Source organism: Aotus nancymaae, unplaced genomic scaffold, assembly GCF_030222135.1.
Source record: "Aotus nancymaae isolate 86718 unplaced genomic scaffold, 86718_ANA_hifiasm-v0.15.2.pri h1tg000008l, whole genome shotgun sequence".
Classification (NCBI taxonomy): domain Eukaryota; kingdom Metazoa; phylum Chordata; class Mammalia; order Primates; family Aotidae; genus Aotus; species Aotus nancymaae.
The window spans coordinates 31,204,182-31,219,825 of NW_026988419.1; the positions used below are offsets into that span (position 1 = coordinate 31,204,182).

The 15,644-nt window shown below is 39.1% G+C and overlaps 1 protein-coding gene across 5 annotated transcripts in view; it reads right to left on the reverse strand.

Annotated features, from left to right (window-relative positions):
• The window catches only part of NOP58 (NOP58 ribonucleoprotein), a 64,263-nt gene that overhangs the window by 21,317 nt on the left and 27,302 nt on the right, over positions 1 to 15,644 (reverse strand). For 3 of the 5 annotated variants that reach the window (XM_012446299.2, XM_064373156.1, XM_012446301.3), the window contains exons 11-15: positions 14,449 to 14,583; positions 14,061 to 14,122; positions 12,209 to 12,342; positions 8,938 to 9,077; positions 8,274 to 8,553 (exon numbers count right to left, since the gene is read on the reverse strand). In XM_012446299.2, the coding sequence (XP_012301722.2) occupies positions 8,503 to 8,553; positions 8,938 to 9,077; positions 12,209 to 12,342; positions 14,061 to 14,122; positions 14,449 to 14,583 (522 nt within the window). In that variant the 3' untranslated portion in view covers positions 8,274 to 8,502. Of the gene's footprint in view, positions 1 to 8,273; positions 8,554 to 8,937; positions 9,078 to 12,208; positions 12,343 to 12,437; positions 12,490 to 14,060; positions 14,123 to 14,448; positions 14,584 to 15,644 lie in introns of those variants that run through there. The other 2 variants (XM_064373158.1, XM_064373157.1) reach the window with 2 other exon arrangements.

Sequence of the window (15,644 nt, forward strand, 5' to 3'; positions counted from 1 at the left end):
GAGGCTGCAGCAGTGAGTCATGATTGTGCCACTGCACTCCAGCAAAAAAAAAAAAAATTTTTTTAAATCTTTTTTTTTTCCCATTAAGATTTTCATTTTAGAGGCAACAAACCAAAATGTCTATTAGGTTGTACCATATGAATTATTTTTATAGGTCAAAGCCAGTCAAATACTGGCAGTTTCATGTAGTTCAACCTCATATGATTGCCTAAACATTAGAAAAGTTTATTCTTTGTCTATGAAGTCCAAAACAGATGTTCTTCATCTGTGGGTCCTTGACACCACTGGTGATTCAGCATCCCAGGTTTCTTCTATCACTTCTCTAACAAATGAACTGCAAGTTCATCATATGTGCCACATTGAGACAGAATGGAGGGATAAGGCATTGTGGAGTGTATTGGGGGATTTTATGGAACAGGCCTCCGAGTGATGTAATTACTGCCACCCACTACCATTTTGTTGGGTAGAGCTCACCCCATGGCCATAGCTAACTGCAAGAAAGGCTGAGGAATATTCTAGCTAGCTGTGTGCCCAAAAATAAGAGAAAATGGAGCTGGTAAATTCTTGGGTCTTATTTTTTTAATATAGAATAAATTTTGAGTAATAATACAATATATTTGTTCAGTTTACAAAGAATTTGTGCTTTTTTTTGAGACAGAGTCTCGATGTCACCCAGGCTGGAGTGCAGTGGTGCAATCTCGGCTCACTGCAACCTCTGTCTCCTGGCTTCAAGTGACTCTCCTGCCTCAGCCTCCCAAGTAGCTAGGACTACAGGCATGCACCACTGCACCCAGCTAATTTTTGTATTTTTTTTTTTTAGAGACGGGGTTTCACTATGTTGGCCAGGCTGGTCTTGAACTCCTGACCTTGTGATCCACTCACCTTGGCCTCCCAAAGTGCTGGGATTACAGGACCACGCTTGCCTCCAATTTTTGTATTTTTAGTAAAGACGGAGTATCGCCACATTGGCCAGGATGGTCTCAAACTTCTGACCTCAAGTGATCCACTTGCCTCGGCCTTCTAGAGTGCTGGGATTACAGGTGTGAGTCACTGCACTTGGCCTGTGCATTTTTAAAATCTGAGTTTCTAAGAGCTCTACAAGATAAATAAAAATACCATTTTATAGCTAAAGAAACTGAGACTGAGAGGGCAAGGTTGACTTGTCTAAGAACATGAACTAGTAAGTAGTGAAATCAGCTTATAACAACAGCAAGGATATTTTAAATCGTGCCATTTGGCTTATGCAGCACTTTCACATATATATTCTCTGACCAGTAGTGCAGGCTCTTCCCATCCTGACAGTCAGCTTGTGGCCTCTCCATCATGCCCAGCTGGTTATTAGCATGCTGCTGGCCCAGCAGATTTTAGGCTATAAATAGATGTATTTGTTGTCTGACTGATTCTTTTCCTGGAGTCAGGCACATTTACCCTTGCTAGAAACCAAGCCCTCCCTGCTTCTTGGCTCAGGTTAAGAGGCAGTTTTTTGAGGCCCTGAGAAGGCACACGACTACCTCCTTACACGTCTGTGGCACAGAAGAGCTCACCAGGTGAGTACTAAATGCCAAAGCTTAAAGGATGTGTGGAAGGGCAGTTTTGGGGTGGGGAGATGGGGCTACAATAGTATGCAGCTGTATTCCCAACTCTATTACCTGCCAAGGGGTGGAGCTCTGCTTTTTTTTTTTTTTTTCCCCAGAGACAGGGTTTTGCTATGTTGCCCAGGCTGGACTCGAACTCCTGGGCACAAGTGATCCTTCTGCCTCAGCCTCCTGAGTAGCTGAGACTACAGGCAAGTGCCATCCCACTCAGCTCTTTCTGCTGTTTTTCTACTTTCTTCAAATGTGTAGTATTTCGTGGTTAATAGAGAAAGGGAGAGGAATGCTTTTTTTTTTTTGAGATGGAGTCTCGGTCTGTTACCAAGGCTGGAGTGCAGTGGCTCAGTCTTGGCTCACTGCACCCTCTGCCTCCCGGGCTTAAGCTAGTCTCCTGCCTCAGCCTCCTGAGTAGCTGGGACTACAGCTGTGTGCCACCATACCTGGCTAATTTTTTGTATTTTTAATAGAGACGGGGTTTCACTGTGTTAGCCAGGATGGTCTCGATCTCCTGACCTCATGATCCACCTGCCTCGGCCTCCCAAAGTGTTGGGATTACAGGCGTGAGCCACTGCACAAGGCTCAGTTTCTCTTTAATAAACTAAATTCAACTTCACAGCTTCTGCCTTCTTAATTTCCATAATTCTCATCTTCTATGGCGATCTCTAACTGCTGCTTCCTCGAATTGCCCCTTCCCCAGTTATTGATTTCAATGGGAACATGCCTTCTTCAGAAGGAGCATTTGAGGTCTGAGGTTCACTCTGTCAACTCTCTGAGGTCAACAGCTACTGCATCTTTTTCCTTGAGCTCTCTCTGCTCACAAGTGCCTGGCCCATACTGGGTGTCCCAAATACTTGCTGGCCAAGAATGCTGTAAGGATCTTGGAAGTTTTCAGAGAGAAAGAACTCAGAATTAAAGCAAAATAAATAGCATGTTTCTGCTTTAAAAATTAAGACTTTCTATTATGATCACTTCAAGCTTTCAAGAATAAAAAGGGAGAAAATCGTATGCTGAATGTTCACATACCCATCACCACACATATTTCAACAACTGCTAACATTTTGCTGTATTTGCTTCATCTATTTCTAATTTCTGCTGAAGCACTGCAAAACGAATTATAGTCATCAGGATACTTCCTCCCAACAGCATGCATCTTTAAAAATGAAGGACATTATCCTCATAACCCCAGTAGCCTTATCATATCTAAAAGTAATTATAATTCCCTAAAATCATGTAATATCCAGTTCATATTAGAAATTCTCTTAACTGTTCCCAGAATATCTTTTATGTCTTTCATGTTTTGAAATCAGGTTACATCAAGGTTCACACATTGCTTTCAACTTTTTTTTTTTTTTTTTGAGATGGATCTTGCTCTGTCGCCCAGGCTGGAGTGCAATGGCAGTTTAGGCTCACTGCAACCTCTGCTTCCCAGGTTCAAGCGATTCTCCTGCTTCAGCCTCCTGAGTAGCTGGGAATACAGGCGTGTGCTACCACACGCAGCTAATTTTTCTATTTTTAGTAGAGACGGGGTTTCACCATGTTGGCAGGCTGTCTCAGCCTCCCAAAGTGCTGGGATTATGTATGTGAGCCAGCACGCCCGCCCTGCTCCCCCATATTCTTATTCAACTTTAACGTTGCCCATTTTGGATCTGATTGCTTCCTATAATAGTTTTCCTGTAAAGTGGAAGGTAGAGCAACCTAAAAGCTGAATTAAATGTGTAAGCCTTCCATTAAAAAAAAAATTGCCTTCTGTTCCTGAGAAAAGAGCAGGCTAATGTCTTTGGAATACACCAGGTCTCTCTGGGTCTGGGTCTTCATTGTATATAGGTGATCTCCTGGATTCCTTTTAATTCTAAAATCTCCTATTACCCTGACAAACAGATCAAACGTTTGATGAATGTGATGTCATGCTCCCTGTTGTCTCATTTACAGCCATTAGCTCTCAAGTACTTTGACACCCTGAGTAATCAAGTGCTGTAGTTTTTATGAGTTTGTTCACCTTTGGTTACTTTTAAAAAGGATGCATTCATTACTATACTAATTAGTTTATCTTCAAACTTTGAAGGCTGCATTTGCTGCTATGACATAGGAGTTGGTATGCAAATGGACATCTTGACCAGTTGAGTACTAGCGGTCCTCTCAGCACTGCAGGCCAGGAATTTCCAGGCAGCTACTTCCAAAGCTATTGCTTGGTGGCTTGCCAGGGCTTGGTTTAAACCAAAGTAGCAAATACCAGTCTTGGGTCCTCAGGGTTTGTGAGAAACCTCCAGTGAGCTGCTATTCCAACCTGTCTCCACATGGGTAGCAAGCACAACTCATTGCTAGATTCAAACTATTCATTTTTTCAAATGACAAGATTCCAGTATTTTCAGGCTACTAAAATGTTCCAAGGCTGGGCGTGGTGGCTCACACCATACCCTTTGGGTTAGCAGCACAAGAACAGGTGGGAGTGTATAATCCTGAAGATGATTTCAATGTTGTACTGATAAACGGAACCTTTTCATTCATCTTGGACCACAGAATTATGAGAGGAAAATTACCCATGTTTAAAGCCACTTAGTTCAAATTAATAATTTAAAACATTATTTGCTGCTATATGAAAAACTGTGCTAGTGAGCAGGGGACTGGGGTAGATGCTAAATAAAAAGACGATTATGAGACAGTTCCTCACATAGGAGCTTTCTCTTAATGCTATTTGTTGGGAGTGTAAATTACGGCATTCTTTGGGAGGCAAACTGACATTATTTTACACTATATCCCCTTTGACATAGTAATTCTACATCTAAAAGTTATCCTATGGAAATGCAAATACATGAAAATAATGTACAAAGGCATTCACTGCAGTCTACAAAAAAACAACAAAATCTGGAAGTACTCAAAAATACTAAATAGAAGACACTTGGATATGAAACTATGGTGAGTCTAGTATAAATAAAAATTAATAATGCTAAATTGATAATTTTATTTCAACTAGTCATATCAGACTCCTTAAAATTTTAGCCAAAGTGGCCGGGTGTGGTGGCACATGCCTGTAATCCCAGCTACTTGGAGGCTGAGGCAGGAGAATCACCTGAACCCAGAGGCGGAGGTTGTGGTGAGCCAAGAACATCCCATTGCACTCCAGCCTGGGCAACAATAGCAAAATTCCGTCTCAAAAAAAGAAAAAAACCATCATTAAGATTTTTCCCTTTTATGTAGTACTAAATATACACAGAACACTTGCAGTATCAGCAATTAAATTCGTCCCTTCAAAAGCAAATTCTTATAGCCAGGAAACAATGCTAATAATTGTATTTCTGGTACCTATTCAACCTTGCATTATCTATATAGGAAGAGTATTTACCTGATGTCTAGCCTTCCAGGGCTCTTCAATTACCCATAGTGCAACAGCACAACTGAGGCCTGACACTGGTTTTCTGGTGCTTTTCATGTTGCCAAAATGCACAGGCCAGACTTCTTGACAGCAAGTCAGGTTTTGGTTTGGAGAACCATAAGACTAAGCAAGGTAATAGAGGGAAGTCCTTGCAGTACAGTGGTCCAGGTGTTCCCAACCATCAGCTGGAATCTCTAACAAATGGAAATTCTTGGGCCCTACCCTATACCTACTGAATCAGAAACTTACCGTTTAAAAAGTTCTCCAGGTGTTTCTAATTCCTACTTGTTTTAGGAACCATCATTCTAATTTACAGTTGACCCTTGACACAGATTTTCTTCTGCCTCTGCCACTTGAGATAGCAAGACCTCCTCCTCTTCTCAGCTTACTCAACATGAAAACAAGTATAAAGATCTTTGTATCATCCACTTCCACTTAATGAACAGTATTTTCTCAATTTTTTTCTAGCTTATTTTAAGAATACAGTGAATAATACATATAACAATGTATCATGACTGTTATTGGCAAGACTTTTGGTCAACACTGGGCTATTAAGTTTTGGGGGAGTCATAAGTCATATGCAAAATTGCAACTGCATAAGGGGTCAGTCCCCCAGCCCCTTATTGTTCAAAAGTCAACTGCACTTCTTTTTTTTAAGAGACAGGGTCTTGCTGTCACCCAGGCTGGAGTGCTGTGGTGCAACCATGGCTCACTGTAGCCTCAACCTCCTGGACTCAAGCGATCCTCCTGTTTCAGCCTCAAGTTAACTAGGGGTTAATCTTGACTTTACCACATAAACCTCTTCACAAGCATTATCTCATGTAATTCTCAGAGAAATCCAATTTCAGATAGGCAAACAGGTTCTGAGAGTTTAAGTAATTTACCCTAGTACTTTGCTACCATACACAAAGACCCTCATCTAGCACCACCTGAGTTTGTGTAAAATAAGGAAATTCTGGGCTCCAACAGCAGACCTCAGATCTGTTTTTTTTGCTCTGGCGGCACTAATAGAGCATCAGATTTGCATTTTATCAAGCAGGGTCTCTAGATAATTCCTACGTATACTAGTTAGGGTTTGAGACATTTGGCCCTAGCTGGGATAAAGGATGAGCCTGAGCCAAGTCTGAAAATGACCATAGAGAAGCAACAGATGAATCAGAGGACCCTTCACGGGCAGCAAATAAATCTAAAAGAGCCCTGAGACAGAGTGCTGCAGATAATGTTCTGAAGTTGGAGAGAGTACAGCTCACTCAACTGACTTGTGAAGTGTGCTGAGGAACCAGAAGGCAATGAACAGATACAGGAGTTTAAACCAGAAAAGAGAAATTTACATTTTTGAAGGGAAGTGGAGAATCAGTAGGTTTTCAACAGATTTTTTGTGGTGCAGCCACAGAAATTCTTAAAATTTACTACTCAAAACTAGGCATATAAAATCGACCTGAATTTCCGATTTCAAACTAAATTCACAAGGCTTTTCATTAGGACAAATGCTTCAATAGTACCAAGTAAAACCAAAACGTACCTTTTGGTTAGTGTTTTAAATAATTAAGCCTTCAGCCTTTATGAGAGCTGACTGCTGTGTGATTCAACTATGCTTTCTACAAGTCTGCAGAAGACTATTCAAGTAACTAGTTTATTATTTAGGTTTCTCAAAAACCTATCTTGTTTTGGATGTTAACTTTAGACTACATAGCTCGTGGTAGGTGGATAGGCCATTTTCATCAAATTGATCATAAACTAAAGTCTGTTTTGTCCCAAATTAGGAATCTGTGGTACAAGTGGGTGATATAAAATGACAATGTTCTCCTGTGAACAAGATAACCAGCTTTATTATGTAACTTTGTCTAGGGATGGCTGCATGTATTTTATCAACATTGACTTCAAGTAAATTAACTAAATTTGAAACCTTGTAACATCTCTGAAAGTGTGTCATTTCATTTTCTACAAATGAATTAGGAGGGGTAAAATTGACCATTATCTGTGATTTACAAATAAGGAAACCACAGAGAGGCTGTCGCCTTGAAAAGCAGAGGTGGGGCCAGGCGTGGTGGCTCATGCCTATAATCCCAGCACTTTGGAAGACTGAGGCAGGACGATCATGAGATCAGGAGTTTGAGACCAGCCTGGCCAACACAGTGAAACCCTGCTCTACTAAAAATTCAAAAAATTAGCTGGATATGGTGGTGGGCGCCTGTAATCCCAGCTACTTGGGAGGCTGAGGCAGGAGAATTGCTTGAACCCAGGAGGCAGCAGTTGCAGTGAACCGAGATTGCACCAGTGCATTCCAGCCTGCATGACAGCATGAGACTCTGTCTCCAAAAGAAAAGCAGATGTGGAACTCAAAAGCCACAGTCATTCTAGTTTCCATCTACCAACAGCTTTTACTGAATTGGTCTTTAGTATGATGTGTATGACATATACAAACTGGCAAAACATAACAGTGCTATGAAACTCATGACCGTCATGACACTAAGGTGGTCTACCAGGCTTCTGTTTGCATGCTAAACACGATCACTCAGAAATAAAGATTTCTCTTTGGTATTCTATTGTCCTGCTTTATATGCCACTTCCACTGACACTTTGTTTCTTTCGTTATTCTCCTTTCTTTATTATCACTTTGTACCTTTTAAAATGTCACTTCAGGTTGACTAAACAAATCAGGGTCTTAAGAATTATTTTGGGCTGGGCACGGTGGCTCACGCCTGTAGTCAGGAGTTTGAAACCAGCCTTGACACATGGTGAAACGCTGTCTCTACTAAAAATACAAAAATTAGCCAGATATGGTAGCAGGCACCTGTAATCTCAGATACTTGGGAGGCTGAGGCAGGAGAATTGCTTGAACCCGGGAGGTGGAGGTTGCAGTGAGCCGAGATTGTGCCACTGCACTCCAGCCTGGGCAAGAGTGAAACTCCATTAAAAAAAAAAAAGAAAAAGAAACATTTTGGTGTGCCTTTTAGAATTGCAAACAAGTAAATAAAGGTAGGGATACTGTCCCCCCACCCTTCTGAACAGATACTAAGAAGTTTTCCTCACCTAATATTAAAATTTGAGTAAGAAACAAATCTTTATTTAAATAAATAGGCAGAAAAAGGTAGAAAATAAAGTAATTCAAAAAGGCAAGAAAAACACATTAGAGACTGGGGTTCTTGAATTAGTCCACTTAGTCACTGCCTTCCAAAAGATTAAGTTTCAAATTATCCATTAACAACTCTCACTTTTCAGTTATGTTTATCAAAACAACATAATCATCACATGTCAAACTATAGAAAGAGCCAAAGTTTCTCTATCCAAGATATAAAGAGATCACAAAATTGTCTTAAAATACAAAGAAAATTTTATTTGTATTATCAAAGACTCTAAGAAATGATGACATAAGGTTAACAGAGTTGATGTCGAGACACAAATAGGTTTAAAGTTACAGATGATAAATCACTTTGTTTCACTGAACCTTCCCTTGATTATGTTAGAGAGCATCCCTGGTATGCTCCCAATGGAATCTTAAGCATGATGCGTCCAGGTGATATAACTGTAATTCCTTTGTTAGTCCTCATTATCTCTCTTTTTTTTCTTTTTCTTCTTTTTCTCTGGACTCTGAAAATAGCCAACAAGAATACTTTCAAAGAGCTGTAATTGTATGGGTGAGTAATCACTTCTCTTTATAAAATGCAAAATCAATCTGTTTCCCTTGAAAACAAATTCAGGGAAAAGATTAAAACGCAAGATATAAAAACCTCGCCTATAAAAGTAAGCTTCAGCAAATCTTTTCCCTTCAATGCAAACTCAATTTTTGGTAATAAATTCTAGATTTGGGAAATGGCCTTTTATTATACAAATACAATAAAGCCATTTCACTTTTACCTCCCCATCAATGAAAACCATTTTTTAAAATGCCTGCTCATTTCTGATATAGAGGATAGTAAAATATGGAGAACCTCCCCATGCCAAGAGAGTACTGATAATCATAAACAAACATACAGGAATTGTTGTGCTGGTACATGGTTCTTCCTCAGAAAGTGGTTCTTCCTTAATGTGTTTCTTTTTACCCTTTTTCTTCTTCTTCTTCACAGATGTTTCTTCTTCTTCTACCACTTCTTCTTCTTCTTCCTCTTCTTCAACTGAATACAGTAAATGTAAAGGCATAACAAATTAACACTGTATCAGATCTCGCTCCTTCCAAAAACGTTTGAGTCCTAGTTTTGTTTTTTTTTTTTTGGCTGTCATTCTCATCAACTATCCAATGTTTATATTTTTTATTTTATAATTGGGAAGGTCCTCCTTCCACTAACTTTAACAAATGATATAAACAGACCTCAGAGCAATTTTCTCACAACAATGAAGTCTTGTATAAAAATCAGGATTAAAACAAAGGTCATGTGATCCCCTATCATTTTTGGGAAGAGAGTCAATTATATTAGAAATGGTTAAGGGCTTGCACTCTGAAGGCGGCCTGAGTTTATTCTACCTGCTGCAGCCCTGAATAGTTTTATTTACCCCTGGTAAAAACTCTATATCCTCATCTATAAAATTTAAGAATGTCTTATCTCATTAGATTGTTACTGAGATTTAAAGAGATGATGCACACAAAATACTAAGTAAAATGCTTAGCACACATTACAATAAGGACTCAACGCATAGCTATCATTAGAAATTCATGACCAGCCAGCCACAGTGGCTCATGCCTGTAATCCCAGCTACTTGAGAGGCTGAGGCAGAAGAACTGCTTGAACCCGAGAGGCAGAGGTTGCAGTAAGCTGAGGCGGCACCAATGCACTTCAACCTGGGTGACAGAGTAAGACTCCGTCTCCCAAAAAAAAAAAAAAAAAGAAAGAAAGAAAGAAAGAAAAAGAAGAAAAAAGAAATTCAGTTACCAGCTGGGTTCGGTGGCTCACACCTGTAATCTCAGCACTTAAGGAGGCCAAGGCAGGAAGATCACTTGAGGTCAGGAGTTAGAGATCAGCCTGGCCAACATGGTGAAATACTATCTCTACTTAAAAATACAAAAAAATTAGCCAGGCGTGGTGGTGCATGCCTATAATACCAGCTACTCAGGAGGCTGAGGAAGGACAATCACTTGAACCCTGGAGGAGGAGGTTGCAGTCAGCCAAGATCATGCCACTGCACTTCAGATGGGTGACCAAGGGAGACTCTGTCTCAAATAAAATAAAATAAAAAATTCAGCAACTAAATATTTATGCCAGAGTTTGTACTAAACAATTCAAGGCTGGGCACAGTGGCTCACACCTGTAATCCCAGCACTTTGGGAGGCTGAGATGGGCAGATCACCTGAGATCAGGAGTTCTAGACACCACTCAGATCAACATGAAGAAACCCCATCTCTACTAAAAACACAAAAGAATTAGCCGGGTGTGGTGGTGCATGCTTGTAATCCCAGCTACTTGGGAGGCTGAGGCAGGAGAATTGCTTGAACCCAGGTGGTCAAGGTTGTGGTGAGATCGCACCATTGCACTCCAGCCTGGGCAACAAGAGCGAAACTCCATCTTCCCCCTCCCAAAAAAACACAAAATTTGAGCAAGGCACTAGAGGCTTAAAAATATTCCTTTCCCTATGAATCTTTTTTATTTTGGAGGCACAGTAGAGAGACCTAAATGATAAATTACATAATAAAGTGGTGAGAAAAAAAATAAAGCAGGAAGGGGAATGTTGGAAAAGGGCAGAATATATGGCCATTTTAGACAGAATGGTTGGCAAACACCTAAAAGAGGTGAGGAAGTGAATGATACATTTATCTTGAGGGAAAATATTCCAGGTAGAGAAGAGCAAATGCTGAAGTCATAAGGCTTTTTAGAGGGTGGGTTGGACAAGTAGATGGATAGTAGGTTCAGGAAATAGCAAGCAGGACAGTATGGCTGGAACAAATTTAGATTAAAAAATAGCTAATGGTGGTTCCACTGGGGCTGCTACTTTCAGGTGGAATTGAGAGGATCTGCTCTCAGACTAGATTGAGTTATGAGAAAAAAAAGTCAAGGCTGATGGCCAAAGCAACTAGAATTGTTACATATAGAAGAGCGGGAAGGGCCAGGCATGGCGGCTCAAGCCTGCAATCCCAGCACTTTGGGAGGCTGAGGTAGGCGGATCACAAGGTCAAGAGTTCGAGACCAGCCTTGCCAACATGGTGAAACCTCATCTCTTCTAAGAACACAAAAATTAGCCAGGCATGGTGGTGTGTGCCTGTAATCCCAGCTACTTGGGAGGCTGAGGCAGAAGAATCACTTGAACCCAGGAGGCAAAGGTGCAGTGAGCCAAGATCACGCCACTGCACTCCAGCCTGTCGACAGAGGAAACTCTGCCTCAAAACAAACAAACAACTACAACAACAACAACAACAACAACAAATGAGGGGAGGGGATGTGGGATGGAAAATTGACAGATAAATTGGAAAAGCTTCTTAGATACACAATTGAGGCTACAAAGACAGAGTTTGGTGCCTCAAATGCTACTAATGGGTTTAGGAATCTCCTTACTTTTCAACAAAAATAAGCATAAAAGCTAAATAAATTGTTTTCTCTATCAAGTATACTATTCACATTTGCAGATCAAACACTTTTGACCACTAAGCTATTTAGAAACTAAGTTAAAGATATCATTCTATTAATAATTTGCTCTTGAAAGACTTGCTAGTATGTGTTCAATAAACACAGGTTTGTCTTTCTTGGTTATGAGAAGGGACAGATGAAAAATTAAAAACAAACAAAAAAACCCCACAGGTTCGACTTTTAATGGGGCACCTGCTTATCAACTTCACAAGACAGCCTAGTTAACTGGTGAACACCTATTAGATACTGTAACTATGACAGCAGGCTACCAGTATGTATTCCTTCTAGTCCGCTCCATGTAACAAAAACAATGAAGAAAACCACTGTTCCATCAATTCTATATTCATTCTTAACTTTATATAAAACAAAAAATTTTCAACAACCAATTTAGAAAACACATTCGTTTTTTTCTCTTAATTCTCAAAACAGTTCATGTAGTAGAAACTGAAGTACTGGTAGTCTTAGTAAAATACATTAAATTGACTACGCTTCTCACATTTCCTCTGTAAAGTCTGGTAAATTTAACAATATCCTAACTATTCCCAGAGAACATGATGGCATTATTAAACACCATTAGCATTCAACAAGTAGTTTTACAATAAAGTGCAATGGCATGTACTTCTAAGACTCACTAAGTCCATACTTCTTAAGAAATGAGTATATATTGTGTTAAAAAAAAAATTCAAACTAACCTTTAACTTTAATCTTGGCTTTCTTCGCTTTCTTTTCAGTAATATCATCCTCTTTATCTACCTGTTCTATTTTGCGTTTTTTAGAACAGGTTGGAAGTGTGGAGTCACCAGAAGGATCGTAAGTCTTCACTTCACTGAAAGACCCAAAAAGTTTTAGAAAATCTCTACAAGTATCTGTAACTGAAATAATTCTCAAGAGATAAAGAAAATGCCATTAGATAATACTTACATAAGCACACAATGTTGTTTCATTTTAGTGGCTTTGGGGTAGTTTATGAAGACTAATAGTTTCCAAAAGGTAAAGGTATTAGTATTTTTCAAGTAGGTCAATCACATTCAAGAGAAGTGGTGAGCTAAATGAATTCTGATTTAGTAATCAATGTAGTTACTATGGTACAGGAAAACACTCAATCAGCATGGGGGAAACGAAAGGAGAAAATGTCTTTACAACTAACTAGAAAGTGAAAACTGAACCAATCTAACTTTCAGAACACTACACAATTAAATGAAAAAAGGCAGAACAAAAAATCTAAACCAAGCTTAGTATAGAAGTCTTCATCGTAAGATCACAAGAGAAGAAAGAATACAGATACATACACATGGAAAAGATTTCTGAGAACCCAACATTTGCTTTTGTTCTAATGTAAGCAGAAAGAAAATACTGAAATGAGTGCCTAAAATGTGAACTGATGCTTCAAGTGCATGTTTAAAGTAAAAAAAGCCTTAATTGCATAGGAATGCTGAAAAAATTTGTTCAAAACAAGCTAAAAAATGTTCTGTTTCTTAATTTGTATAGGTTAAAGACAATCATAATTTAAGAAACAAGGCTGGCATGGTGGCTCACACCTGTAATCCCAGCACTTTGGGAGGCTAAGGCAGGTGGATCATGAGGTCAGGAGATCAAGACCATCCTGGCTAACATAATGAAACTGTTTCTACTTGTACTTGTGTTCTGGTTAATTGTGGTGAGGAAAAAAAAAAAAAACTTTCTACTAAAAATACAAAAAGTTAGTTAGCTGGACATGGTGGCATACGCCTATAGTCTCAGCTACTCGGGAGGCTGAGGCAGGATAATCACTTGAACCCAGGAGGCAGAGGTTGCGGTGAGCCAAGATCGTACCATTACACTGCAGCCTGGGCAACAGAGTGAGACTCCGTCTCCCTCAAAACAAAACCCCCCCCAATGTTTGTCAACTAAAGACTGATACATACATACTGTGAAATGGCTTCCCAGAATAGCTATACCATTTTACTTCCATCATCACAACCTCACCAGCATTGAGCATTACCTCAAATAAATAATCCAAATACCCGCCACATACAAATATTTCGTTAATTTGATAGTTAAGTTTTAATATTTTATCATGCCTCAGACATTTTTAGATATGTTTTCCATCTTTATACTTTTTACAAAATAGGTTTCTTCAGGGATTAACTCTGAATGAACTTTTGGATAAAGAACATAGTATAGAGGAACTTTAGATTTAAAAATTTACTAACAATGAAAACTAGAAGTGAATATGGAAAACTAAATGGCAAGAAAAAAGGGGTGTACAACATGGTAACTAGAGTTAATAACAATGTGTTATATTGTTGAAAATTGCTAAGTAGATTTTAAGGTATCCTCACTACAAAAAAAGTAAGACAATGCATGTCAATGTGCTTGATTTAATCATTCCTCAATGCGCATGTTTTCTAAAAGTGACATGTACACAATAAATATACACAATTTTTGTCAAATAAATTTGAGAAACCTAGGGGCACATCAAGGTGAAGTTCATAATAAAAAATGCTGTCAATAATTAACATTTAAAAAAAACTATTCACCCCATCCTCACGTAAATGTACTCACCTCTTGTGTTCATATTTTTCTGTTTTTGCTAATGCCTTTCCTGTTCCACTTATTTTTCTTATCTAAGAAGAAAAAGAAAAATTACAAATACAATTCTAAGCCATAATCTCTTTATAATATATTATACAGTCTAGTGAATCAGTGGGCCAGCGAACTGCAACTTCTGTTATTTTTCGTTTTATTTTAAATGGCATATCCTAATGGCAAACGCTGTTGCATACATCAATTCTTGGCAAATAAGATCAACTGTTAACTGTTAGGCACAATAAGAATACTTTAGACATACTAATATGTATCATAAAACTGTTTAGCAGATGAATTCCGTAAGTCTACCCATATTAACTTTTGACAGGTAATACTTCTGCAATATGGATAATGTGGTTCTTACCCCTCTATCTTCCAAAGTTCTCAACCTGGCCTCTAATTTGGCTCTGTTCTCAACTCCCATCGCAGAACTGGAATCCTCACCGAAAGCATCATAACGGATAGCCAAAACAGTTTTGGCTGCCAGCATTCGAGAAATCTAATAGAAAAACCATGAAGAACTACATTCCATGTTCAGATGTAAAGTCCTCAACAACTTACTTACTCATGAGACAGTTTCAGCAAATCACATTATCATTTATTCTAGAATGTTTTAAAACAAGGAGTTATAAAAGTATTACGAATCATACAATTCAAATCACCCATCATATTTCAACCTTCACCACAACCTAATGGCCATACATCAGCACCAACACTTCTGTGGTTGAAAAGATTTTAAAGCAATTCATGTAAAATAATAGCTCAAACTTTAAAAAAAAAATTTTTTTTTTTTTGAGATTAAGTCTTGCTCTGTCACCCAGGCGGGAGTGTAATGGCATGATCTTGGCTCACTGTGACCTCCACTTCCCCAGTTCAAGCTATTTTCCCTGCCTCAGCCTCCCGAGTAGCTGGGATTACAGGCACGTGCCACCATGCCTGGCTGGTTTTTGTATTTTTAGTAGAGATGGAGTTTCACCATGTTGTCCAGGCTGGTCTCAAACTCCTGTCCTTGTGATCTGCCTGCCCTGACCTCCCAAAGAGCTGGGATTACAGGCATGTGCCACTATACCTGGCCTTTTTTTTTTTTTTAAACATTTTTAAACTTTAGTTTCTACTCAGTGACATTAGTTCTGTGCCTTGAGATCATTCAGAACAAGTGCATCTTTAACCCATAATAATCTTAAATATGTGTGGGTTCTTTTTTTAAAGTTTATTTTATTGAACCCTTTATTACCTCTACCACTCTACTCTAGATTTTATCAAATTTCAGTTTAGTTCTGTTAAACTACACATCATTCAAAAAGAATAAAGTACTTAACTTGTCTAAGCCTCAGTTTCACCACCAGTAAAATAGAGATACGTACATCTCATAAGGCTATTACAAATTTAGGCCAGGCACAGTGGCTCACACCTGTAATCCCAGCACTTTGGGAGGCCAAGGTGGTGGACCATGAAGTCAGGAGCTGGTGAACATGGTGAAACCCCACCTCTACTAAAAATACAAAAAGCAGCTGAGCGTGGTGGCACATGCCTGTAATCCCAGGCTTCGGCTGTTGGTCA